We start from the raw sequence: 24,890 nt of genomic DNA, 5'->3' as shown, positions 1-24,890 counted from the left end.
TGATTTCTTTCTTTTTTTTAAATCTTGAAAACATGTCTTGAACAGGTAAAATTATACCTCCAACCTTCACAAAAAGTCTTAAAAAGGTTGATGGAAACCTTGGAGGAAATATTCAGATGGAATGTAAAGTGTCAGGGTCGCAGCCCATGACAATATCTTGGTTCAAAGATGGAAAGGAGATCAAAACTGGGATAAAGTACCAAATTGAATTAAAAGAAAGCACTGCTTTGTTGAAAATTTCTCATTTAGAGACCTCCGATGCTGGGGTTTTCACATGCCATGCAACAAATGCTGCAGGGCACAGTGAGACCAGTGGACCAGTTTCTGTTAAAGGTGAATTAAAAATTCTATAGTGATTTCTTTACCTAATAGCAGTTTTAATTTATTATTTAATTATTTTGAATACAAAACATAGGCTTGTTTATGTATGTTTTGATTTAACTGTGATCTTTTCCATGGCAACTAAAAAACAGAGCCACCAGTCTTCACACTGAAACCTGAATCTCAGGAAGCTATACCAGGCACTAATGTTGTTCTGAAAGCTGCTTTTATGGGAACCCCCAGTTTTAATATTAAGTGGTTCAAAGATGAGAAAGAGATATTAACTGGAGGTAGTTGCTTCATCAAGAAAGACACCTCTTCGAGTACCTTGGAACTGCACTCTGTGAAACCATCACATTCTGCCAAATATACTTGCCAAGTTGCCAATGATGCAGGAAAGGTTTCATGCACCACAGTCTTATTTGTAAAAGGTGCTACTTCTTATTGTGTTCTTTTATGCTTTTTCTACTCTTATGTGCTGTTATTGTTTTACCACTCTTATGAATAATTATCATCAATATGATGTTCTTCTCTTTCATAGAGCCTCCAAAGTTTGTGACCAAACTTGAATCGACTAAACTAGCTGTGGATGGCAGTAGTGTGGTTTTGGAGTGTAAAGTAACTGGCAGTCCAGAAATTACTATTAAGTGGTTTAAAAACAATATTGAAATCAGCCCAAGTAATAATTATCAAATGACCTTCAACGACTCAGTTGCTACACTTCAGATATTCAATTGTAGCTTCGAAGAGAGTGGTGATTATATTTGTGTAGCCTCCAGTGATGCTGGCAGTGACAAATGCAGCTGCCTGGTTACCGTCAAGGGTATGTTAGCGAATCATCTGGAATATTTTATTATCTATTAACTAGCTAGAGTTTTGGCTTATATTGTATTGTTTTTCACTCCAGAACCTCCTGCGTTCGTTAAACTCTTTGAATCCAGAGAAGTTGTTACAGGCTGTGATCTTGTGCTCGAGGGATCTGTCTCAGGAACACCTCCATTTGAGGTTTCATGTTTCAAGGACTCGAAGCAGATCAGAAACGATCGCCGACATACCATTGGCATTAAGAATGATATGGTTACTGTCGAGATTCTCAAGTTTGAGCCTGGAGATGCTGGCAAATATAAATGTACAGTAATAAATGAAGTGGGACAGGCATCATGTGGATGTGAAATTGTATTGAAAGGTCAGTTAGCTGTTGAAATGTTTAAGAATATTTAACAAAATCCTTTGTAGACATACATTGTCAGATCATAAGCATATGTCTTGATTTTTTTTCTTTTTTATTAGAGCCACCATCATTCGCACAGAAGCTAGATAACATGGATGCTTTACTAGGCAGCGAGCTTACAATGCAGTGTGTTCTGAAAGGCTCACTGCCCATGACAGTGTCATGGACAAAAGGTGACCATGAGGTCAAAGATACAGAGGATGTGCAGATTTCTTTTGAAAACAGGAAAGCAGTGCTGCATATTTCTAATGTTAAGTTACAACATTCTGGAAAGTACACTTGCCATGCCCAGAATGAGGCTGGACGTCAGAAGTGTACAGCAGCTTTGGTGGTCAAAGGTTTGTTATTTGAAGTAGACCCATACTTAGATTGCATTATCTAGAGTCAACATATTGTTAGTTCATTGGAACAACAATATTTGTCATTCTTTACTCTTTACAGAACCAGCAACTATTACAGAGCAGGCCAAGTCTATCAGTGTTACAGTAGGAGATCCTGCCACTATGGATTGCAGGTTCTCAGGTACTAAATCTCTAAAAGCCAAATGGCTGAAGGATGGGAAAGAGCTGATATCCGGCAAAAAATATAAAATACAAAACACTGACACGAGCTCAGTATTAAAGATCCTTTCCACAGAGAGGAATGATGAAGGCCAATATACATTTGAGGTTTCAAATGATGTTGGCAGAAGCACTTGTGAAGCCACTCTATCAGTACTAGGTTAGTTTCTTAATGAAGGTGTGTTCTATATGTAAAAATATTAGTAAGGTTTCAGTAAAATATATTCATTGACATTTTACCTTTTTGTTATTGGAACAGATCAAATAATTAAGCCATCATTCACAAGAAAATTAAAGCATTTGGAAAGTATTAAAGGATCGTTTGCACACCTGGAATGTCTGGTCGCAGGATCTCTGCCTATAGCAATCAATTGGTTTAAGGAGAACAAGGAGATAGACACTGATGAAAAACACAAGTCTCTTTTCTTTGAGAATGCTGCATCTTTGGAAATCAGTCGTCTTGATAGTTCGGACAGTGGAAATTATACCTGCATCGCTACAAACGAAGCAGGCAGTGCTCAGTGTTCTGGTGTCTTAAAAGTTAAAGGTCTGCATTTTTTTTCATCACTAATGTCTTCATTTTTTTCTATAAACCTGCCTAGATGCTTGAATTTCACTAAACCTAATATACTACCTTTATAAACAGAACCTCCAGTTATCATTGAGAAACCTGAGTCACAGCAAGTGATACCTGGAACCAGAGTGAAATTCGGTGTACTTGTTTCTGGAACTCCTCCGCTGACCATCAAGTGGTTCAGAGATAGAAAAGAGCTTTTATCAGGGGTTGACTGTTCCATTCACAATGATGACTCTTCAAGCTCACTTGAGCTGTTTTTCACTAAGCCATCAGACTCTGGAGACTACATTTGTGAAATAAGCAATGACGTTGGCTCGGATTCCTGCCAAGCAACACTCTTTGTCAAAGGTTTTTCACTTATTTCGATTTTATTTAGGGATGCATCAATACTATTTTTGTTACTCATAGATACCTATAGTATACTGAAATGGTTTACTTGCTTATTATTCAGCAACCAGGGGTATCCTGTTCGGATAAATAGATATTACAAATCAGTACAAGCTACTATTTATTTCACATTGTGTACTCAAGCATGACAGTTCTCATTTCAAACAAAGAAACTAGATGACACTGCTCTATACCAGTGGTGGATGAAGTACAAAAAGCATGTACTTGACGATGCCAAAAGAAAATCTCTCGAGAGAAATAGTTGTGAAAGGAAGAAGGAAGGACTTTCTTGGTCGGCTACTGTTTAGATACAAGCCGTTGAGTCTGGGTGAAGGGAGAGCTCGCTAACTCCAGTTGCAACAGAAATCATATAAGCACAGACAGGTTTCCAAAACTCGTGCTTTTTTATTTTTCTTGGCAACAGCTTTACGGGTTAGTCAAAGAAACGTAGAAATGAGCATCAGAAAATAATAAGGACATATTCCTCAGTCTTGCACACATGCAGTATTACCGGAAAAATGCAGTGGCATGCTGTTTCCAAAATACCGCTATGCTCCTAAAGGAAGCACAAAATATTTCACCCGTTACACCGTGTGTAATGTGTCTTTCGTTAAAGCCTGTGTAAAGTACATTAGTGTAGACACTTATTAGTGGCTTAGTAGCGGCTTATTTATGTTAAAAATAAAAATATTTGTAAAATTCAGTCGGTGCGGCTTATATATGGGTGGGCTTTATAGTCCCGAAATTACGGTACAATAAAAAGAATGATATTTGACTTTGCTATTTAGTGAAGTTAAAGTGAAAATCTCCACAAATAGAAATACCTCAGTAAATTACAGATACATGAAAACGCTACTTTAGTACAGTAACAAAATAAGTTTTGGTCAGGTTAGTCTTATTGTAGGAAATATTATAATGCTTCCTCAGAGTGTGCAGATCGGCTTTGCTACTGGATCATTTTTTTACAAGTACATTTAAATGAGCATGGTAACAAGCTAATCCCAGATACAAATCTTGGTATTGATGCATCTTCAGTTTTAATAAATATTCTCATACACATTTGTGTTTAAAAACTCAATTAATAAAATATGTACATATTTCTCTTCCTTTTTTTATTTTTATACAGAACCCCCCAAATTCACCCGAAAGCCAGAAAAGGCTTCAGTAGTAAAACCTGGCCAGTCTGTCATTTTTGAGTGTGAGGTGACAGGCACACCAGAAATAGATACATACTGGTTTAAAGATGGTAATGACTTAAGTTCAGACGACAAGCATAAAATGAGTTTTGTCAACTCGCTGGCACGTCTTGAGATTGCTGGTGCTGATCTCAAAGACAGCGGTGTATATTACTGCGAGGCCCGCAACCAGGCCGGTAGTGAGAGCTGTAGCATGGATCTAAAAGTGAAAGGTTGGTGCATACTTTGGCAAAGTTGCATAGTTAATTTTTGCATTCAGAAATACAGGCACACTACACTGAGTATACATTTTTATGTACCTGTGCTTTCTTCACATTACAGAGCCACCGGTTATTGTAAAGCCTCTCGCTCCTGTAGAGGTTGTGAAAGATTCGAATGCATCTTTTGAGTGTCAAATTAGAGGCACAGCTCCTTTCAAAATAACCTGGCAAAAAGATTCCAAGGAGCTAAAGCCCAGCATCAAGCATTTAATCTCTCAGAAAAATGGTTCGCTAATGTTACTCCACATACAGAAATGCGATGACTTGGATGTTGGCGAGTACCAGTGTACTATTTCAAATGATGTCGGAAGTTGTTCATGTAGGACAACACTAAGCATAAAAGGTTGACTCATACAGTATAATTTCTTACCTTTAAAATGTGACTGACACTTTAAACTCACTTAACAACATAACTAATAGTCTTTTCAACTCCCCTTCCTACCAGAACCACCATCATTTGTAGAAAAGATCCAGAATGTGACTACAGTGTTGGGGAATGTAGCAGAGTTTTATTGTGTTGTGAAGGGTTCACCTCCTCTGACCATACAATGGCAGAAAGATGAAGCATGGATCTTGGAAGATGCTGAGATTGTGAGGACATTTGAGAACAATGTTGCTAAATTAAGAATTCCCAAGTGCCAGTCGAACCACAGTGGAAGATACACCTGCCAGGCTGTGAATGATGCAGGGCAAGAAAAGTGCTTTGCTACTCTTTTAGTTCATGGTTGGTTCACATATTTGAGTTTTCAAATAGTTTATATATATATATATATATATATATATATATATATATATATATATATATATATATATACCACAAATGATTTCATTTATATATTCTTTTTGAACTTCAGAGCCTCCCCAGATTATTGAGAAACCAGAGATTATAAATGTCACTGCTGGAGATCCTGTCAGTTTTGAGTGCAAGGTAACAGGCACTGCTGAACTGAAAGTGAAATGGAGTAAAGATGGCAAAGAGGTTGTCTCATCCAGGCAACATACTCTTAGTTTTGCCAACGACGTCAGTAAACTTATGATTCAGTCTGCACAGTTAGATGATGGAGGAACCTACCTCTTTGAGGTCTCCAACTACATTAGTACCTGCAAGTGTACAGTGACTTTGAATGTCCTAGGTTAGTGTTTTATTAGATAATAAAGAAATAAATTACCCACAATATTTAAAACGATGCTACATATGCATTACTTTTGCCTCTCTTGTTTTGAATTAGAACATATAATTCCTCCTACCTTCAACAAACCCCTGAGTGACATGGAGGAGATTCTCAGTTCCCCAGTTAAACTAGCATGCAATGTATCTGGATCACTCCCAATCTCTGTGGAGTGGTTTAAAGATGGAACTAAACTGACAGGAAAAACCAAGCATAAACTGTTTCAGGACAACAACAGTGTCTCTTTGGAGATTGAGCAACTAGAGAAGGCAGATACTGGAACCTACGCTTGTAAACTTACAAACAAAGCAGGCAGTTGTGAATGCAGTGGAACACTGAGGGTGAAAGGTGAAAAACATTACAGATTTGATTCAAATTTCAAGCACATTTACATTTAGGTACAATAATACCTGCCACTTCTTTAACACCATTGTCTGTATTTCTGTTCTGAAAAAAAAAAATGTAGAAATCCCAAGCTTTGTGGTGGTGCCCAAGCCGCAGGCAGTCATACCAAATACCACTGTTCGTTTTACAAGTACTTTTAAAGGAACACCTCCCTTCACAGTGAAATGGTTTAAAGAGGATACTGAACTGATTACTGGACCATCCTGCTTTATTGGCCTTGAAGGCCTGTCAAGCTTCATAGATCTTTTTGCTGTGGGACTTTCGAACAGTGGGCCATACTCTTGCCAAGTTAGCAATGATGCTGGTACAGCGAAATGTACCGCAAGCTTATTGGTGAAAGGTCGGACATTTTTTATTTCTGCACGGCCGCCATCTTAATTAGATTTTTATCATTTGCTTTTTTTTTTTTTTTGCATTTTAACGTGTTCCTATTTGCTTTTTTTTTTTTTTTTTTTTTGATATCTTTATGTTGCTTTTATCATATCGCTTTTTTATGTCTGCAGCCTCTTCATCATCATCTTGCATCTTTTTAATTCTTCATCAACATGCTTATTTCTGCCAACCATTGTTTGCTAATCCTTTGCTCTTTATTTTGAAGCCATCTTCTGTCCTAGATTAGATTTTGAATATGTGATTAAGCTAACTTATGATATTTTTTAACCTTTGCAGAACCACCTGAATTTGTACAGAAACTTCCAGCAACGAAGTTTCTAAATATGGGATTGCCACTCCGGCTCGAATGCAAAGTTACTGGCACGCCACCTGTGAAAATAAGCTGGTTCAAACATGATCATGCAGTTACTGAGAGTAGCAATGCGAGGATGGCTTTCGATGGCTCGGTGGCAGTGCTGGAGATTTTACAGACCTCTTGTGATGATGACGGTGTGTACACCTGTGAAGCTCAGAATGATGCAGGAACTAAGAGCTGCAGCACCACTCTCTCAGTCAAAGGTTAGTTGATGGGTGATCTAATGATATATATATATATATATATATATATATATATATATATATATATATATATATATATACAGTATATACATCAATGTGTGTGTGTATATTACATTCATATGTCTTCTTAAGCTCTTGGAAAGTCTATTCTTGATCAACCAGTATTAGATATGCATGGTAACTCATCTTAAAATGACATTTAAATTATATATTTTTCAGAACCACCAACTTTCACCAAAGTGCCCTCACCTAGTGAGGGGCTGAAAGGCAAAGATGTCAGTATAAGCTGTGAGCTGAAGGGACATGCACCATTTGAGATAACCTGGTATAAACACAAACAACTCCTAAAGGAAAGTAGAAAGTACAAATTTGTGTCTGAGGGACACCATGCTACCCTACACATTCTTGGACTGGATGCATCAGATGCCGGTGAATATGAATGCAAAGCCTCAAACAATGTAGGAACTGATACCTGCCAAGGAGTGGTGAAACTCAGAGGTTAGTAAACCGGAAACAAAAAATCTGTGAAATCCACAAACCTTTCTGTATTTGGATTGTCTTCGATGAATCTGTTGTTAATCTAATCATGTCTTGTCATTTAGAGCCACCAGTTTTTGTGCAGAAACTGACCAATTTGACAGCCATATCTGGTGAGGAGGTTACATTTGGGGCAACTGTCAAAGGCTCTGAGCCAATCACTGTATCTTGGGTACTAGACAAGGACCATGTTCTTAGAGATGGTGACAACAGAAAAATTACATTCGAAAACAACCAGATAACCTTGAAGATCTTTAAAGCTGATTCAACCACTGCTGGGAAATACACTTGTGAGATTAAAAATGATGCTGGTGTGGCACAATGTGTGGCAAACTTAACTGTTCTAGGTTTGTAAAATTCTTTCATTTATCTTTTTTTTTTTTTTTTTTTGCTTCTCTTCTTAAAGTGACTTTTGTCTGAGACTAGTTGATTGTTTTTCAGAACCCGCTGCCATTTTGGATAAGACAGAGTCTGTAAGTGTCACAGCTGGTGACTCAGCAGATTTAGAATGCACTGTGTCTGGAACTCCAGAGCTTAAAACAAAATGGTATAAAAATGGAAAGGAGCTATCACCTGGACCAAAATACAAAATCACCTTCTCCAAAAATGTATCCAGCCTCAAGGTGTTGTCCACAGACAAAGGTGATATTGGAGACTACACCTTTGAGGTCTCAAATGAAGTTGGAAGTGATAGTTGCAAGATGCACCTTGGTGTTTTAGGTTAGTAGTCTAATATGATTTTCTTTTAAATTCATCTGACCACATACTGACTGACATCACTGAATGTGGTTGTTAAATGCATAATGTTTAAGCATCTTTATTGTCTTTCTTATATAATTATCTTTTGAGTGAAGTAAACTTCAAAGTTTTGCACCACAGTCCTAACCAATGACTGTTTCTTTTAAACAGATAAAATTATTCCTCCCGCCTTCTCAAGAAAATTGAAGGACATACCCAGTATCATTGATAAACCTATTGAATTGGATTGCAAGGTCTCAGGTTCTGCACCTCTTACCATTTCTTGGTACCACAATGGCGAGGAGATTAAGAGTGGGCCAAACTATGAAATTAGTTTTGCTGAGAACACCTGTAAGCTGAAGCTGCCCTTGTAAAACTACATGATGCAGGTTCATACAAGTGTAAAGCAGTGAACAATGCTGGAACTGCTGAAACTTCTGCCTCACTTGATGTTAAAGGTCAGTAATTAGGTTTGAGAAAAATCAGTGATTCTCACTGAATAAATCCTTCATGGAAGAAAGATTCAGTGTTAAGAGTTTTTGTTTTCAACTTTTTAACAGAAGTCTTAAGCAGCAGCATTATGATTGATAGAAAGAAAGTTTTATAATGCATGGCCTCTTATGACTTCCAAAATTTTGTTGGTCCAAAAATAATGTTGATTTGTTTCTTTACGCATTTATTACAGAACCTCCATCTTTTGTGACGCCTCCTCAGCCAGTTGAGGCACTCCAGGGATCAAATGTAACATTCACTGCAACTGTGAGAGGAAGTGCCCCATTAAGGCTGAAATGGTTTAGAGGCAGTAAAGAGATTGTGCCTAGCAAAGCCTGTGAGATTGCTCTGAAAGGAGACGTAGCTACATTGGAACTCTTTAACATTGGCAAATCTCATGCAGGAGAGTACACCTGCCAAATTATTAATGACGTTGGCAAGGAAAACACCCCTGTGATGCTTTTTGTTAAAGGTAAGCTCACATAATAGCTTTTGGATCAAAACACGTTGTAAAGCTGTGCCGAGTTATATAATAGATAATTTTATGGTATTTTTTTTTATGTTGTAATCAGAACCTGCACGCTTTGTCAAAAAGTTGAAAGACATCTCTGTCGAAGTGGGCAAGTCAATGATGCTTGAATGCACATATGCTGGAAGCCCTAAGATTCTGGTGAAGTGGCACAAAGATGGCCAGGAGATCTTCTCCTCTTATAGATACAATATTACAACTACGGAGACCTCCTGCATTCTGGAGTGTCTCAACAGTGATAAAGAAGCAGGAGGGAAATATTCATGTGAAGTTTCCAATGAAGTTGGCTCTGACACCTGTGATGCAACAGTGTCCATTTTAGGTTTTTTATTATTATTGTTATTTTTAAAATATCATTATATTCTTAGTAGACTGGAAGAAATTATAGTTTGCATGCTTTCTTATTATTCTTGGTTTATGTTGGGACTTTTTAGAGCCACCATTCTTTATTGAGAGCTTGGAACCAATGGAAGTGACCGCAGGTGATGCCGTCTGCCTGAAATGCCAGATCGGGGGCACTCCTGACATCAAAGTGTCCTGGTTCAAAGGGGATGGCAAAGTTCGATCTTCTCCAACCTGTAGAATCGAGTACTCCAAAGGTGTCGCTTGTTTAAAATTAGCCAAAGCCACCAAAGCAGACATTGGAGAATACAGCTGTAAGGCAGAAAACAACATTGGGTCTGCCTCTTCTAGTTGCCACTTAACTGTACAAGGTGAACTTTATGTCTAAAACCTTTTACATTTTTGCCTCTTAAATGGTCATTTATTTTAGGTGTCACTTAAAAAAAGAATCAAGTGTGTAATTGTTTTAATGATCTTATATTTTTATTCTTTTTTTTACCCCAGAGGCCAAGACACCACCATCTTTCCCAAAGAAAATCACTAGCATTCAGCAAACTGTAGGACAACCTGTTCAGTTTGAGTGCCGTGTTGCAGGATCATCTCCACTAGAGATCTCTTGGCTTAAAGATGGCGAAGCTCTAAAGAGTGGCCCAGAGTACACAATGTCATTCGATGACAACTCTGCTGTCCTGAGAATTGCAAAAGGAGAAATGAGACACTCTGGAGAATACACTTGTGTTGCAACAAATATCGTTGGAACTGCATCTTGTCGAGCCAAACTCACACTTCAAGGTCTGCTCATTTCTATATTTAAGATCCATCAATGTGTAGTTCTTAACATATAGTGTTAACCTGTGTTTGGGTTTGTTGTACTGTTTAACCTTTTCAGAGCCAAGATACCCACCTGTGTTTGAAAGAAAGCTTTCACCTGTTGAAGTTTCAGTCGGAAGTTCTGTGGAATTATCATGCCACATGACTGGCTCATTGCCCATCAAAGTCACTTGGTCAAAGGATCATAAAGATATCCGCACAGGGGGCAATTATAAGATATCCTGTGTGGAAAACACAGCACAACTGACTATTCTGAAAGCTGATAAGGCTGACACTGGCCGCTATTCTTGCCATGCTACTAATGATATGGGAAAGGACTCTTGTTCAACAGAGGTCACTGTGAAAGGTATCTGGTGATTTCTTATGTGCGCTTTTCTCATTTTTACTCTTATGTTTCGATTTAAATTCACTCTTTTTATTCTTGTAAGAAGATCATTAAAAGTGATTATGCAAATCTGTGTTCAACATATTCTGTGTTGAATGTGCTAATCTAAAATATGTTGTTGAAAATACATTAAATTTAATTGTAAACAATTGTGATTTCTAGAGGAGAAGATTCCACCAAGCTTCACCAAAAAGCCCCCACAAACCATTGAGGAAACAGAGGGCAAGTTGATGAAATTTGAGGCGCGTGTCGCTGGATCGCAGCCGATGATTGTCAACTGGTACAAAGACGACAAAGAAATATTTGCCACTGACAGATATGAAATGACCTTCAAAAGCAACATGGCTGTAATGGTGATAAAGGGCTCTTCCAGCACAGACAGTGGTACTTATACATGCAAGGTCACCAATGAGGCTGGTTCTGCTTCTTGCCAGGTTTCAGCTCATATTACAGGTGCATTATTTTCTGAACTGCATGGATTTTTTTTAACATTTATAAACACTTCACTTATACTATAATTTACTGTATATTATACTTGGAGGACATTCTATTAACCATGTTTTCATTCTTTTATTATGTTTTTTTCACTTTCATAATGCAGCACGGAAGGTACCTCCAAGCTTTGATGTGCCACTTAAACCTGTAACACTGAATGAGGGTGAGAGACTTGCACTTAGCTGCCATGTACGTGGCTCTCCACCACTGAAAATTCAGTGGATGAAGGACAGAAGGGATTTGACCTCCTCTGCCACCACCAAGATCACCTTTGTTGATGGCATCGCTACACTGGAAATGCCTAATGTATCTAAAACAGATGCAGGAGATTACCTTTGCAAAGCAACCAATGAAGCTGGTAGTGAGTTCTGCAAGTCCAGAGTTACCATCAAAGGTATTTCATTCCCAACCCATGGATTTCTATTAACATGCACAGTATTAATTCTATTAACGTGTTAATTGTTCTAACACTAGTTTCAGATTTCTTTGTCATTGTATAACTTGCTTTATTTCCTTTACTTGCTAATACCTAAGATCCTAATATAAGAATTTCTTGCACTATTTTTAATGGTATTTATTGTTTATTGTAGAGTAAGGCCACTTGGCTGTTAATAAAATCAGGTTATCTCTTAGCCCTCTTATGTCCCATTCTCACGGCATTTGGTGATGTAGTTATGAAATGTAATCTATTGTTACATATATAGTGTAACTATTCTATATAGTGTCACTGAGGACGACTTTCTTTGTAATGTATTCCAATAAGTAGTATCTTTGGTTCCTCTGCCAAAGTTTTCTTTCAGTCACTGGATACCCCAGATGCTGTATTGGGTTTTTTTTGTTTGTTATTGATTTTTTTTAATCTTCAAGCACTATTACTTAACATTTAATCAGGAGATTTTATCCTTGTTTTAATTTCCTTATATTCGGTAGGCTACTCACTATTATAAACCATCGTCAGTGGTTCCTTCCAGTCAAAATACAGTAAATAATGTCTCCCGGTTAATACAGGAGACTGCGTTAATTGCAGACACACATTTATTACAGTATAACCCTTACCCTTTCCCTAATCGTATATTATCTGCCTTATTCGCTGATAAAAATGGGGAAAAAAGGACCGTTGGCATCTCTGTCAGCATTACCCATGATCCTCTGCCTCCGTTGCTGTGGAGCCAGAGCCAGATGAAAGCAGTCGTGCTGAGTGACACGAAAATAGATGGAAATTCGTGTCCGTGAACACAACACAATGCTCCTGACTATATAGCAAAATGCTGTGAGACTGTATTGTATGTCTATATAATAGTTTCAGGCCTTATTATTATCTTCATATTTCTTATTTTTGTTCTGTAATCCAAATTAACAGAGAAGCCAAAAGCTCCTGCTGCTCCTTCTCCTGCAGCACCTGCAGCTCGTGAACCAGCAAAAAAATTAGACAATTTGTTCTTTATTGAAGAACCCAAGGGTGTCCATATCACTGAGAGTAAGTGCTCCTTTTTTTTTTTTTTAGACAGAAGGTTAAATATATTGATTAAATTGAGATTCACAGTTTATTGTGCTTGCTGTAAAGCACCTACTGATGGTGTTAAATTCACAAAAATATACTTTTCTGAAAGAAAACAAACGTTTTCTGTTATATATTTACAGAGGGCACTGCGACCTTCATTGCCAAAGTTGGTGGTGATCCTATTCCTAGTGTGAAATGGATGAAGGGCAAATGGAGGCAAATGACTCACGGTGGTCGTGTTGCCATTGTACAAAAGGACCAAGATGCCAAGCTGGAAATCAGAGATGTAACCAAATCTGATGCTGGCCAGTATCGTTGTGTAGCATCAAACAAACATGGAGAAATCGAATCCAGCACTGATCTGACTGTTGAGCAGAAGAAAATGGTTACACCTGAAATGGTCACATTGAAAAAGTGAGCTGGACTTAAATTTCGATGTAATAGTTTATTAAAGAAGCAAACATGTCGTTCTAAATAAAACAATTCAACATTCTTTTTTTGTTTTTAGAACACCATCAAAGCAAAAAAGCCCCAAGGAGGACAAGGAAATTGATATTGTTGAGCTGCTCAGAAATGTGGACCCCAAAGAGTATGAGAAATACGCACGCATGTATGGTATCACCGACTACCGTGGCCTTCTCAAGCTATTGAGTTTCTAAAGAAGGAGAAAGAAGAAGAACAAATGGCAAGACCTGTGAGTAGTCTATTGTAAATTTTATGCAACTATTAATTTTTTGTCCGAATTTCTGTTCTAGAAAGTTTTTACTGGACTGCAGTAAGCACTGCGAGCAACTCGGAGACACCTCGGACACTGACAGTATTTTATTCTGTTGCCATGGTTTCCATTTTGATACTATATTGTCTTGGTTTTAGGAACTGGAACATACAAGACGTGAGTCAGAAGAAGAGGATCTATCCAAACTTGTGGCTGATTTACAGAAGAGAATGGAACAAACTGAGGTGTGGCTTTCTATTTATTTACAAGCAGTTTCTTAAATGTTATGCTCTACAAATGATACATTTTAATATCATGATACATCAATTTCACTATATACACTATATTACCAAAAGTATTTGGTCACATAGTCTTATATATCGCATGTCCTTTTCTACACATTCTACATTTAGTCACAATTTGCTTTTATGATTCCCTCCACTCTTCTTAGTAGATGTTTCACTAGATTTTGGATTGTGATTGTGGAGATTTTGCACATTCAGACACAAGGGTGTTGGTAAAGTCAGGTACTGATGTAGGTAATGTGAGGAGGCCTGAGGTGCAGGCAGTGTTCACATTCATCCCAAAGGTGTTTAATAGGCTTTAAAGCAGAAGATCTTCCGCTCCAACCCATGTAAAGCAGATCTTTATGGAGCTGGCTTTGTGCACAGGGCATTGTCATGCTGGTACAGGTTTTGGTCTCCTAGTTCAAGTGAAGGGAAAATATCATGCTACTGAATCCAAAGACAACCTATACAACTTTATGCCTTCAGCTTTGCGATAGTTTTGGAAAGAACCACATATGGCTGGAAAGTCAGGTGACCCAATACTTTTGGCAATATAAATATAATGCCTTTTTAATAATATATAATAAAAAGAAGAGAGCTGGTCCAAATGACCTTTCATATTTTCTTTTCTTTTTTTATTCTTAGTTTCATTAATAGCCGTTATTTGTCACATATACATTATAGCACAGCGAAATTCTTTATTTCGCATATCCCAGCTTGCTCGGAAGCAGGGGTCAGCTATGATACAGCACCCCTTAAGCACAAAGGGTTAAGGGCCTTGCTCAAGAGCCCAAGAGTGGTAGCTTGGTGATACCAGGGGGTTGAATCCCATACCTTCCAATCAGTAACCCAGCACCTTAAACAATGAGCTACCACCTACATGATGAGCTACCACTCCCCTTTAACATGCACATTTACGTAAATATATAAAAGTACTGATAAGAGGTTTTGTTTAAATAAAAAGGTTAGAAATTACATCTGTTTCAAGTGTTTTTATTTAGTCTGAAAGGTGGAGAGAAGAAGGCAGGGGGGCCTCCAATATAAATTATGACTAGAACCTCCAAATGTCTAGAACCGGCACTGAGTGTATTGCATGGCAGGATATACTGTATATGTGTCATATTTATTTATTGGTCTTCATGCCCACAAATTCCTTTCTTGTCCTTTACATGCAGCCTGTAACACTGATCAGAGACATCACTGACCAAACTACAGTCGCCAATAAAGAGGCTGTGTTTGAGTGTGAGATCAAAATCAACTACCCAGAGATTTCACTGTCCTGGTACAAGGGCACTCAGAAACTTGATACAAGTGACAAGTATGAGATTAAAGTCGTTGGTGACCGCCATATCTTAAAGCTCAAGAACTGCCAGGCTCGGGATGAGGGCAGTTATCGCATTGTATGTGGGCCACATATCTCCAGTGCCAAACTGACTGTTTTGGGTATGTACTGTATTTCTTGTAGAAATCCTTCAGATAAACAATAAGATGATGACTATTATTAATATTATTATTATGAGTAGTAGTAGTAGTAAGTGTAGTATTGTTATATGTATTATTATTATTATTATTATTATTAATAATTTTTTATTTTTATTATGAGTAGTAGTAGTAAGTGTAGTATTGTTATATTTATTATTATTTTTATTATTATTATTATTATTATTATGAGGAGTAGTAGTAGTAGTAATAGTAAGTGTAGAATTGTTATATTTTTATTATTATTATTATTATTATTATTATTATTATTATGAGTATAATACTATATTATTATAGTAGTAAGTATAGTATTGTCATATTTATTATTATTATTATTATTATTATTATTATACATTATACATATATTTAAAATTTCTCTATTTGATTTCTAAAATGTTGAGATTTGAATGTATTCTTTCTTTCTTTTTTGTTACAGAAGGAGAAGTGGAACAGCGCATGGAGGATGTTGCTGGTAAGGAAGGCCAAACGTGCACACTTACATGCCAGTTTTCCATACCTAATGCAAAGGCTCAGTGGTTTAGAAATGGAAAGCATTTAGAGCCACATGGGAGGTACACATATTCTGTGACCAATTACACTCAGAAGCTATCAATTAAAGATGTTAGACCTGAAGACCAAGGAGAATATACCTGCAAATATAAAAACCTTGAAACAGCTGCAAATCTTTGGGTCGAAGGTGTGTATGGTGTCCTCAAACTCACACTCTTATCATCTAAAAACGAAAAAAAAAAAAAATAGACCATTTACTAACCTCTTCCATCTTCATATGTAAAAAGTCTTGTGTTGCACAACGCACTCTTCTCTTGGATGTTTGAACCATCCTCATCTTCTTTATTTTAAAGAGTTCTTTCTAAATTCTGTATGAATCGCATGGATAACTGAGAATGAAGAATTGAAGACATGTCTTCATGTTTATGTATACATTAAGTCAAGCAAATCAGGCTTGCTAACCATCAAACTTTTCAACAATCATTTCTCTTTAGCGGAGCAAATACATTTTACTAAACGAATCCAGAACATTGTGGTTCGGGAACGACAATCTGCGACTTTTGAATGTGAAGTGTCGTTCGACAATGCAATTGTAACCTGGTACAAGGACATATGGGAGCTTAAAGAAAGCCCGAAATATACATTCAGGAGCGAAGGCCGACGGCACTTTATGATCATCCGCAATGTAACTTCGGAGGACGAAGGTTTGTCCAGCTGCAATCCTGCTGGATTCATTTTTTTTATAAATCGCTTTGATTTTTATCTTAAAAACAGATCCAACTAATCTAATGAACGATTCTTTAGGCGTATATTCAGTGATTGTCAGATTGGAGCCCAGAGGTGAAGCCAAAAGCACAGCAGAGCTTTACCTGTCAGGGAAAGGTCTGTAAAATACTGTTAGAACCTGTTAGTATTCAACGGAATCATGAGTATTATAGTGTATTTTTATGTCTATAACACTATTTCACTGTCCTTTTCACAGACATTGACATAGGAAGGGTACCTTATGGTAAGTATTTTAGTTCGAAACGACCATAATATAGAAAACTCATTCAGACTACTTATATTGGAAAAATCCGATATATTCCGGTTATTATCGATAGAAATTCAATTCATATTTAAAACCCTCCAGATATTCCTGATTCATCAATACAAGTCCCTGAAGCACCATCTGCATTTGCTACTGAAGGTAAGAAGGGACTTGAATATCAATTCAGTGATGAAGATCCTAAATTCTGATAAACACGCACTAATTTGATACTTTATTTCCGAAAGCTGTATCGACTGTCGAATACTATCAGTACGAGGAAAAGATGGAAATGAAAGGTATAACCTCTACTTGAGCTTTGTTCATTATCTCACAAAATCATCCACTAAAACGGACCACATCGAATATTAACCAAAATCACCTCATCTGCTCGTCCAATATACATTAATATTAAATGATTATTATCTTATTAGAATGTGATTGTGAATGTATGTGTTCATCCTCAATATCTTCGGGTTATTGTTTATAAATAACCAATTAACATCACTGTATTAAAAAAAAGTTATCAAATGTAGTTCAATTACCTGCTTCCTTAAACATTTCCAATGAACTGTCACCCTTCAGCAGAGTATGAGTACAGAACAGAAGAAAGGATAGTAGAGGAAGTCTCTGTTAAAGGTATCATCGAAAGCTTTCCATCCTTGTCCTTTCATTTAAAACCAGAACCACAAACTCACCCTCTTTTCATCACATTTGTGTTTGTGTGTTTCTCCTCCATCGTGTCTTCCTAATATTATACAGGGTCCATTTCTTCATATGTTTGTCCTTGTTGTGTGTCTTTTCACCAAAGTTTGTGTAATGTGTTCTTATTTGTGTAACATCACAAAGATGTTCCTCTTGATCTAATCTATATCTATGTTTCATTTGTGTTTCACCACTGTGTATGTTTCTTATTATCCAACTCCTTACAGTATCTTTTCTAATTACCTTTGTGATCTATTTTTCTAAGTACATTTTTTTTGTTCCAACAGTGCCAAGAATTCCTGTGGAAGAGGTTGTTGAGAGGAAGGCACTTGGAGTGAGAGAAGAAGTACCAATCAAAGGTACTCAAATGATAAATGAATGTCGGCTACTTTGTGTTGTTCCCCGCAGATCAACTGTCAAACAATCCTAGATGCCATAAAACATGTATATAACTTTGTTAGTTGCTGCCTTGGGCTGTTAGTGATAAACTCTTTGTGCTGAGTATTTGTTTGCGTGCTGGCTGATCTGACACAACCGTGTCAGTGTATGCTGAATCTAAAAACTGAGCACAATGTGCCAGGAACTGGACTTCAACTTACAACAAATTTGTTGAACAAAGCTGGTGAAAGAAAGCATGGTTGTCCCTTCTGTGGTCCAGCTTCTCTGCATGCTTGCTTCAAATTCAAGGCACCTTGTGCTCACTCTTTATTATAAAAGCTTATTCCTCTTAATATTTTCACAGAACTTCGTTTGCAGTCTGCTTTTCTTTTGTCCTTAGCCATGAAATACATCCAGATTGTTGTCATTTTATGTTGTCTGTTTATTAGTGTTGCAAAATATGGTGTTGGCTTTTGGTAAATTTGAAACTTTTTCATGAGCATGATATCAGATACCTGATGCCGGTGTTAGTAACAGCATCCCTAGCAAACGTCATCTTTACCTTTTTGTCTTATCTTTAGTAACTATCCTTTCTATTTGTTTTTTTGTCCTAGTTTCTCCTTTTTTTTTTTACTTTCTGTAATTCTTGATGGCCTTCTTTCTTTTTTTGTATATTATTTGTAATTATATATATTATAGATTTATATATATTTGTAGATTTTATCTAATGTATTAATTGTTCGTCAAGTTCCTGAGGCGGTTGAGAAACCTGAGGAGAAACGCATACCAGTCGACGAAAGGATAGAACCACCAAAAAAAGGTATACAAAGCTCTCGATGTTTTGTTGTATGGTATAATGTAAAGTTTGTTCTTTTGTCCATCTTTTTGTCCAGTCTCTTAAATATGTGTACATTTTATTCTTAACTCTTTCTTTATTTGTCTTTGGCTACTTTAAATGCATGATCCTTCATCAATAATAATAATACAAATATACTGAAAACTATTTTCAAGTACCCGAAGCTAAGAAACCTTCAGAGGAAAAAGTTATACCACTCAAAGTGAAAGAGCCGAAAGAAGTTCCAGCGAAAAAAGGTAATACTGTTAAATGTATTTTATTCTTGTTATACTTCTAGTGCTGTTTTCTAACAGCTTTTAAAATACTGTATGTGTGAGTTCCACTGTACAGTGTGAAGTTTTACAGTTTCTCTCTTAACTCTTACACTCTTTTTTACTACCATGTTTGTCTCATGTAACTCTAAAATAACATTGTGAACAATTTCAATAAAATTGTTTCCTTTGTGAATTCCTTTTTCGGATATTTTAAAAGAATACGAAGAAGCACCTGCTCCTCAGCCAACACTGCCTGCTCCAACCAAAGGTATTTGTCCAGTCTTCTAATTTCTACTATGTAATTTTTCTTTAATACTATGATATGTTGTTTTTGTATTGCATTTTTCTTTTTATGTTGTGTTGTCGAGTATGTTTGACCGTTTCATATGTTTGTCCACAGTCTACCATGACTATCTTTCTTTGTCTGTTCAAACAAAGTGAAATTATTGGATGTTTCTGTATTTTTTTATTTTATATTTTTTTATTTTTTGTAATTCTACTTTTGTGGATCTGTTCATGTTCTCTTCTGCATCATTTTAATAGTCTGATATATAGTCTGTGATCTTGTGTCAGGATCAGATTTGTCAGTTTTGCTGTCATGTTGTTTTGCTGTCATGTTTTGCTGTCTGTTGTGTAGAGAACATTTTTTATTGTTATATGGCAGTCAATATTGTCAACCCTTGTTAAAATACTTCTTTCCAAAGTCTTACAGTTTCTTAACATTTTACATTGCATTAAAAAAAGTGCCAGAAGTTGCAGTACCAGTGCCTAAGCCCAAAGAACCTACACCTAAACCTCCATCAATACCTGAAACAAAACCAGAGCCCAAGCCCAAGCCAAAGGCCAAGCCTGAGCCAGCACCTGAAAAGAAGCAAGAACCAAAGCCTGAACTGAAGCCTGTACCTAAGAAGGAAATTGAACCACCTCCATCCAAAGGTACTTTTTCACTCAAGCATTCTGCTGTGTTTTTTTATGCTTTATCATGTTGTATGTTTGTCCTGCTTCCACCATGGAAGTGACTCTTCTTTGTCTGCTTTAAATTTTTTAATGTGAATTAAAAGAAAAAATAATTTTCTTTTAAGCTCCTTTGGAGTTAAAGAAAATAAAACCAACTGAACCAGAACCACCAAGGACAGTACAGACCAAACCAGAACCAGCACCGGTTCCTAAGGACATAGTTCCTCCAAAAGGTATTAGCACATGATAGCTGTATGCGAATGTCCTGCTTTAAATGTGCCTGTTTTGACTTGATTGTCATCAGCCACGCTCTTATTCTTTCAGTGGCTGTTTTTGTGCTTATTGTTCTTGTTTTCTTTCTCTTAAGAATTTTCTATACAAAAAAAGACACCATTGTTTAAACATTTTAACTCTAATAAGCAAATCTTAATCTTACATAATTGTTTTTATAGTCAATTAAATATTATTCTGTAATATTACACATCAGGCAATGCGCTGCATGTGATTCTTGTGCCCTTGTGTAAATACCTTCTCTTCTTTTCAATTTCTTTGTTCTGACTGTGTCAAATTTCTTAAAACAGTGCTTTTTATGGCATTGTGCTAAACTTTAATGTCCTTTCAAAGTACAAGAACCTTCCAAGAAGCCTGAGGTTCCCTCATATTTACCTGCAAAAAAAGAAGTGCAAGAAGAGAGGAAAAAGGAAACTGTTCCTGACCACAAGGATGTTACATCTGTTCCTCAAATATCTAAACCAAAATATGAACCTGTAGCAGAGTCCAAGCCTGAAGTGATATTGGAGGCCAAACCTGATCTTGAAACTGAACGTAAACAAGAAGTCAAATCTGAACCTAAACTTGATGTTAAGCCTGAGCTCAAACCTAAAATTAAGCCTGAACCTAAACCTCAGCTTAAGCCAGAGCCCAAGCCAAAAACGATGGCTCAGCCTACACCTGAAATCAAACCCGTACCTAAACCAGAGGTTAAGCCAGAGCCCAAACCAAAGGTTAAGCCCGAGCCTGAACCTGAGATAAAACCTAAGATTAAGCCAGAGCCCAAACCTATGGTTAAGCCTGAGCCTAAACCTGAGCTCAAACCTGAAGTTAAGCCAGAGCCCAAACCTGAAGTTAAGCCAGAGCCCAAACCTATGGTTAAGACTGAGCTCAAACCTGAAGTTAAGCCAGAGCCCAAACCTATGGTTAAGCCTGAGCATAAACCTGAGCTCAAACCTGAAGTTCAGATAGAGCTTAAACCTGAAGTTAAGATAGAGCCCAAACCTATGGTTAAGCCTGAGCCTAAGCCTGAGCTCAGACCTGAAGTTAAGCCTGAGCCCAAAGCTGAGATTAAGATAGAGCCCAAACCCGAAGTTAAGCCAGAGCCAAAACCTAAGGTAATGCCTGAACCTAAACCTGCAATTAAACCTGAACCCAAACCTGAAATTAAGCCAGAGCCCAAACCTAAGATTATGCCTGAACCTAAACCTGCAATTAAACCTGAACCCAAACCAGAGGTTAAGCCAGAGCCCAAGCTGAAGTTTAAGCCTGAGCCTAAACCTGAACCCAAACCTGAGGTTAAGCCAGAGCCCAAGCTGAAGGTTAAGCCAGAGCCCAAGCCTGACATCAAACCTGAACCTAAACCTGAACTTAAGCCTCTACCTAAACCGGAAATCAAGCCAGAGAAACCTGCACCAGAGAAGAAACCTGAGCTACTTCTACCAAAAGGTAGTTTTTGCCTCTTAGTGATTCTCTTTTAAATGGTTAATGTCTAATTTTGTCCCAAACATGTTTTGTGTGTTTTACCTACTGTGTGTTGCTGTGAGTTTGTCTAGCTTCTTATTTGGAAGCATTTCTTTTGTCATCTTTATGTTTTATGTTTATCTTTAAATTGGGCTTAAAATCAAAATGTGTGTCATTTAAAGTTCACATGGGGGAAGAAAAACCAAAACCAACTCACCCAGAACCAGCCACTGTGGCTCCTAAGGAAGTATCTCTTCAAAAAGGTATTAGTTCATGACTTTTATGTCAGCAGATATTCTTCTGTGCATGTCTATGTGTTGGTTTGTCCTCCTCTTAGCCACGCTCTTTTGGGAAAAAAACAAGTGGCGCTTTGTTGAATTATTGTGTTTGTCCTGTTTCTTGTTCTTGTTTTTATGCACAAAACTCTTTCAAATTCAAACGTTACTGGCAAGACAAAGATTAACATTTTCACTGCCAAACTCTTATAGTACTAAAGAATGTGGTGATCCATGGAAGAATTCTCTTTAATTTCAATGTTCTTTTAAAGTGCAAGAACCTTTCAAGAAGCCAGAGATTTCTTCAGACATACCTGGACAGAAAGATAAAGAAGAAGTGTCACAGTTTAAAAAAGAAATTGTGCCTGTTAAGCAACCTGAGGTTTCTTGGAAGCAAACAAAAATGACAGAAGACGGTGTGATTGGGTCTCAAGAACTGAGGGGAGCACCTGTCACAAAAATAGAAGAAAGGATAGGTGTTCTGCATGGGAAAGAATTTGTCTTAACTTCAGACAAAGTAATGAGCCCTCAAGAACTTAAGGTAGAACTAATACCAAAACCAGATAAACAGCAAGTTAGTTCACTAAGGAAAAAAGAAATTATCTTAATGTCTGAAGAAAAAATAGTGCCTCAAGCACTAAAGGTATCACCTTTGCTGAAACCACTGGAAATCAAAGACTTTTTTATGCCTACAAACCAAGAAGAAAAAGTAGAGTCTTTACAAATTATCGAGGAAATTAAAGGTATTCCACTTAAAAAGAAAGAACTGATCGTAACATCTGAAGGGAAGTATGTGTCTCAAGAGCTGAAGGAATCATCTGTGTCAGAATCAGCTTCTTCAGAAGAAGAACTTGTGGCTCAGAAAATTAAAGTACAACCTGAACCGAAATCAGACAAAAAGGAAAGTATTTCACTTGCAGAAATAGAAAAAAGAAAAGATATTCCACCGAAGAAAAAAGAACTAGTCAGAACCAGAAAAGAAAAATCTATACCTGAAGAGCTGAAGGTAGCACCTGTACTAAAAATAGAGAATAAAGAAGGCATTTCACTTGAGAAAAAGGAAATTGCCATAATATCTGAGGAAGAAAAGCCGCCTCAAGCATTTACGTTAAAACCTGTACCAAAAATAGGGAAAAAAGACGGCATTCCGCTTAAGAAAAAGGAAATTGCCACAATGACTGAGGAAGAAATGCCGCCTCAAGCTCTTACGTTAAAACCTTTACAAAAAATAGAGGAAAAAGATGGCATTCCACTTAAGAAAAAAGACATTTCTGTAATATCTGAGAAAGAAAAGCCGCCTCAAACAATTAAGGTAGAACCTGTACCAAAAATAGAGGAAAAAGTAGGCATTCCACTTAAGAAAAAGGATATTGCCATAATGACTGAGGAAAAAAAGCTGCCTCAAGCTCTTACTTTAAAACCTGTACCAAAAATCAATGAAAAAGACGGCTTTCCACTTAAGAAAAAGGATATTGACATAAAGACTAAGGAAGAAAAGCTGCCTCAAGCACTTAAGGTAGAACCTGTACCAATAATCGATACAAAAAAAGGCTTTCCGCTTAAGAAAAAGGAAATTGGCACAATGACTGTGGAAGAAAAGCCGCCTCAAACAATTAAGGTAGAACCTGTACCAAAAATTGATAAAAAAGAAGCCATTCCACTTAAGAAAAAGGATATTGCCACAATGACTGAGGAAGAAAAGCCGCCTCAAACTATTAAGGTAGAACCTGTACCAAAAATTGCTAAAAAAGACGCCATTCCACTTAAGAAAAAGGATATTGACATAATGACTGAGGAAGAAAAGCCGCCGCAAGCACTTATGTTAAAACATGTAACAAAAATAGAGAAAAAAGACGGCATTCCACTTAAGAAAAAGGAAATTGCCACAATGACTGAGGAAGAAAAGCAGCCTCAAGCTCTTACGGTAAAACCTGTACCAAAAATTGATAAAAAAGACGGCATTCCACTTAAGAAAAAGGATATTGACATAAAGACTGAGGAAGAAAAGCCGCCTCAAGCACTTAAGGTAGAACCTGTACCAAAAATCTATACAAAAAAAGGCATTCCGCTTAAGAAAAAGGAAATTGCCACAATGACTGAGGAAGAAAAGCTGCCTCAAGCACTTACGTTAAAACCTGTACAAAAATCGATAAAAAGAAGGCATTCCGCTTAAGAAAAGGAAATTGCCATAATATCTGAGGAAGAAATGCCACCTCAAACAATTAAGGTAGAACCTGTACAAAAATAGACAAAAAAGACAGCATTCAGCTTAAGAAAAGGAAATTGCCACAATGACTGAGGAAGAAAAGCCTCAAGCTCTTACGTTAAAACCTGTACAAAAATAGACAAAAAGACGGCATTCAGCTTAAGAAAAGGAAATTGCCAAAATGACTGAGGAAGAAATGCCTCAAGCTCTTAAGGTAGAACCTGTACCAAAATTGATGAAAAAGACGGCATTCCACTTAAGAAAAGGAAATTGCCAAAATGACTGAGGAAGAAAAGCCGCAAGCACTTATGTTAAAACATGTAACAAAAATAGAGAAAAAAGACGGCATTCCACTTAAGAAAAAGGAAATTGCCACAATGACTGAGGAAGAAAAGCCACCTCAAGCTCTTAAGGTTAAAACCTGTACCAAAATTGATAAAAAGACGGCATTCCACTTAAGAAAAGGATATTGACATAATGACTGAGGAAGAAAAGCCGCCTCAAGCTCTTACGTTAAAACCTGTACCAAAAATCGACAAAAAAGAAGGCATTCCACTTAAGAAAAAGGAAATTGGCATAATATCTGAGGACGAAAAGCTG

The 24,890-nt window shown here is 37.0% G+C and overlaps 1 protein-coding gene across 1 annotated transcript in view; it reads left to right on the top strand.

Annotated features, from left to right (window-relative positions):
- Positions 1–24,890, top strand: part of ttn.2 (titin, tandem duplicate 2) — a 178,045-nt gene that overhangs the window by 48,047 nt on the left and 105,108 nt on the right. The window contains 46 exon segments of the mRNA XM_046845789.1: positions 46–333; positions 474–752; positions 863–1,144; positions 1,229–1,507; positions 1,612–1,890; positions 1,994–2,272; positions 2,372–2,659; positions 2,759–3,037; positions 4,203–4,484; positions 4,594–4,875; positions 4,978–5,256; positions 5,387–5,665; positions 5,762–6,049; positions 6,168–6,446; positions 6,776–7,057; positions 7,277–7,555; positions 7,660–7,941; positions 8,036–8,314; positions 8,504–8,698; positions 8,701–8,790; positions 9,018–9,296; positions 9,397–9,675; positions 9,788–10,066; positions 10,200–10,487; positions 10,585–10,872; positions 11,074–11,364; positions 11,513–11,800; positions 12,767–12,883; positions 13,048–13,321; positions 13,416–13,543; positions 13,546–13,601; positions 13,781–13,867; positions 15,085–15,352; positions 15,825–16,085; positions 16,393–16,602; positions 16,703–16,780; positions 16,881–16,907; positions 17,031–17,087; positions 17,174–17,224; positions 17,511–17,564; positions 17,918–17,989; positions 18,757–18,828; positions 19,020–19,100; positions 19,336–19,386; positions 19,863–20,054; positions 20,201–20,308. Of these exon segments, the coding sequence (XP_046701745.1) occupies positions 46–333; positions 474–752; positions 863–1,144; positions 1,229–1,507; positions 1,612–1,890; positions 1,994–2,272; positions 2,372–2,659; positions 2,759–3,037; positions 4,203–4,484; positions 4,594–4,875; positions 4,978–5,256; positions 5,387–5,665; positions 5,762–6,049; positions 6,168–6,446; positions 6,776–7,057; positions 7,277–7,555; positions 7,660–7,941; positions 8,036–8,314; positions 8,504–8,698; positions 8,701–8,790; positions 9,018–9,296; positions 9,397–9,675; positions 9,788–10,066; positions 10,200–10,487; positions 10,585–10,872; positions 11,074–11,364; positions 11,513–11,800; positions 12,767–12,883; positions 13,048–13,321; positions 13,416–13,543; positions 13,546–13,601; positions 13,781–13,867; positions 15,085–15,352; positions 15,825–16,085; positions 16,393–16,602; positions 16,703–16,780; positions 16,881–16,907; positions 17,031–17,087; positions 17,174–17,224; positions 17,511–17,564; positions 17,918–17,989; positions 18,757–18,828; positions 19,020–19,100; positions 19,336–19,386; positions 19,863–20,054; positions 20,201–20,308 (9,585 nt within the window).

Source organism: Silurus meridionalis, chromosome 3, assembly GCF_014805685.1.
Source record: "Silurus meridionalis isolate SWU-2019-XX chromosome 3, ASM1480568v1, whole genome shotgun sequence".
NCBI classification, from domain to species: Eukaryota; Metazoa; Chordata; class Actinopteri; order Siluriformes; family Siluridae; genus Silurus; species Silurus meridionalis.
The sequence above is the reverse complement of the archived record's forward strand: the minus strand, read 5'-3'. Positions and strand labels throughout refer to the sequence as shown.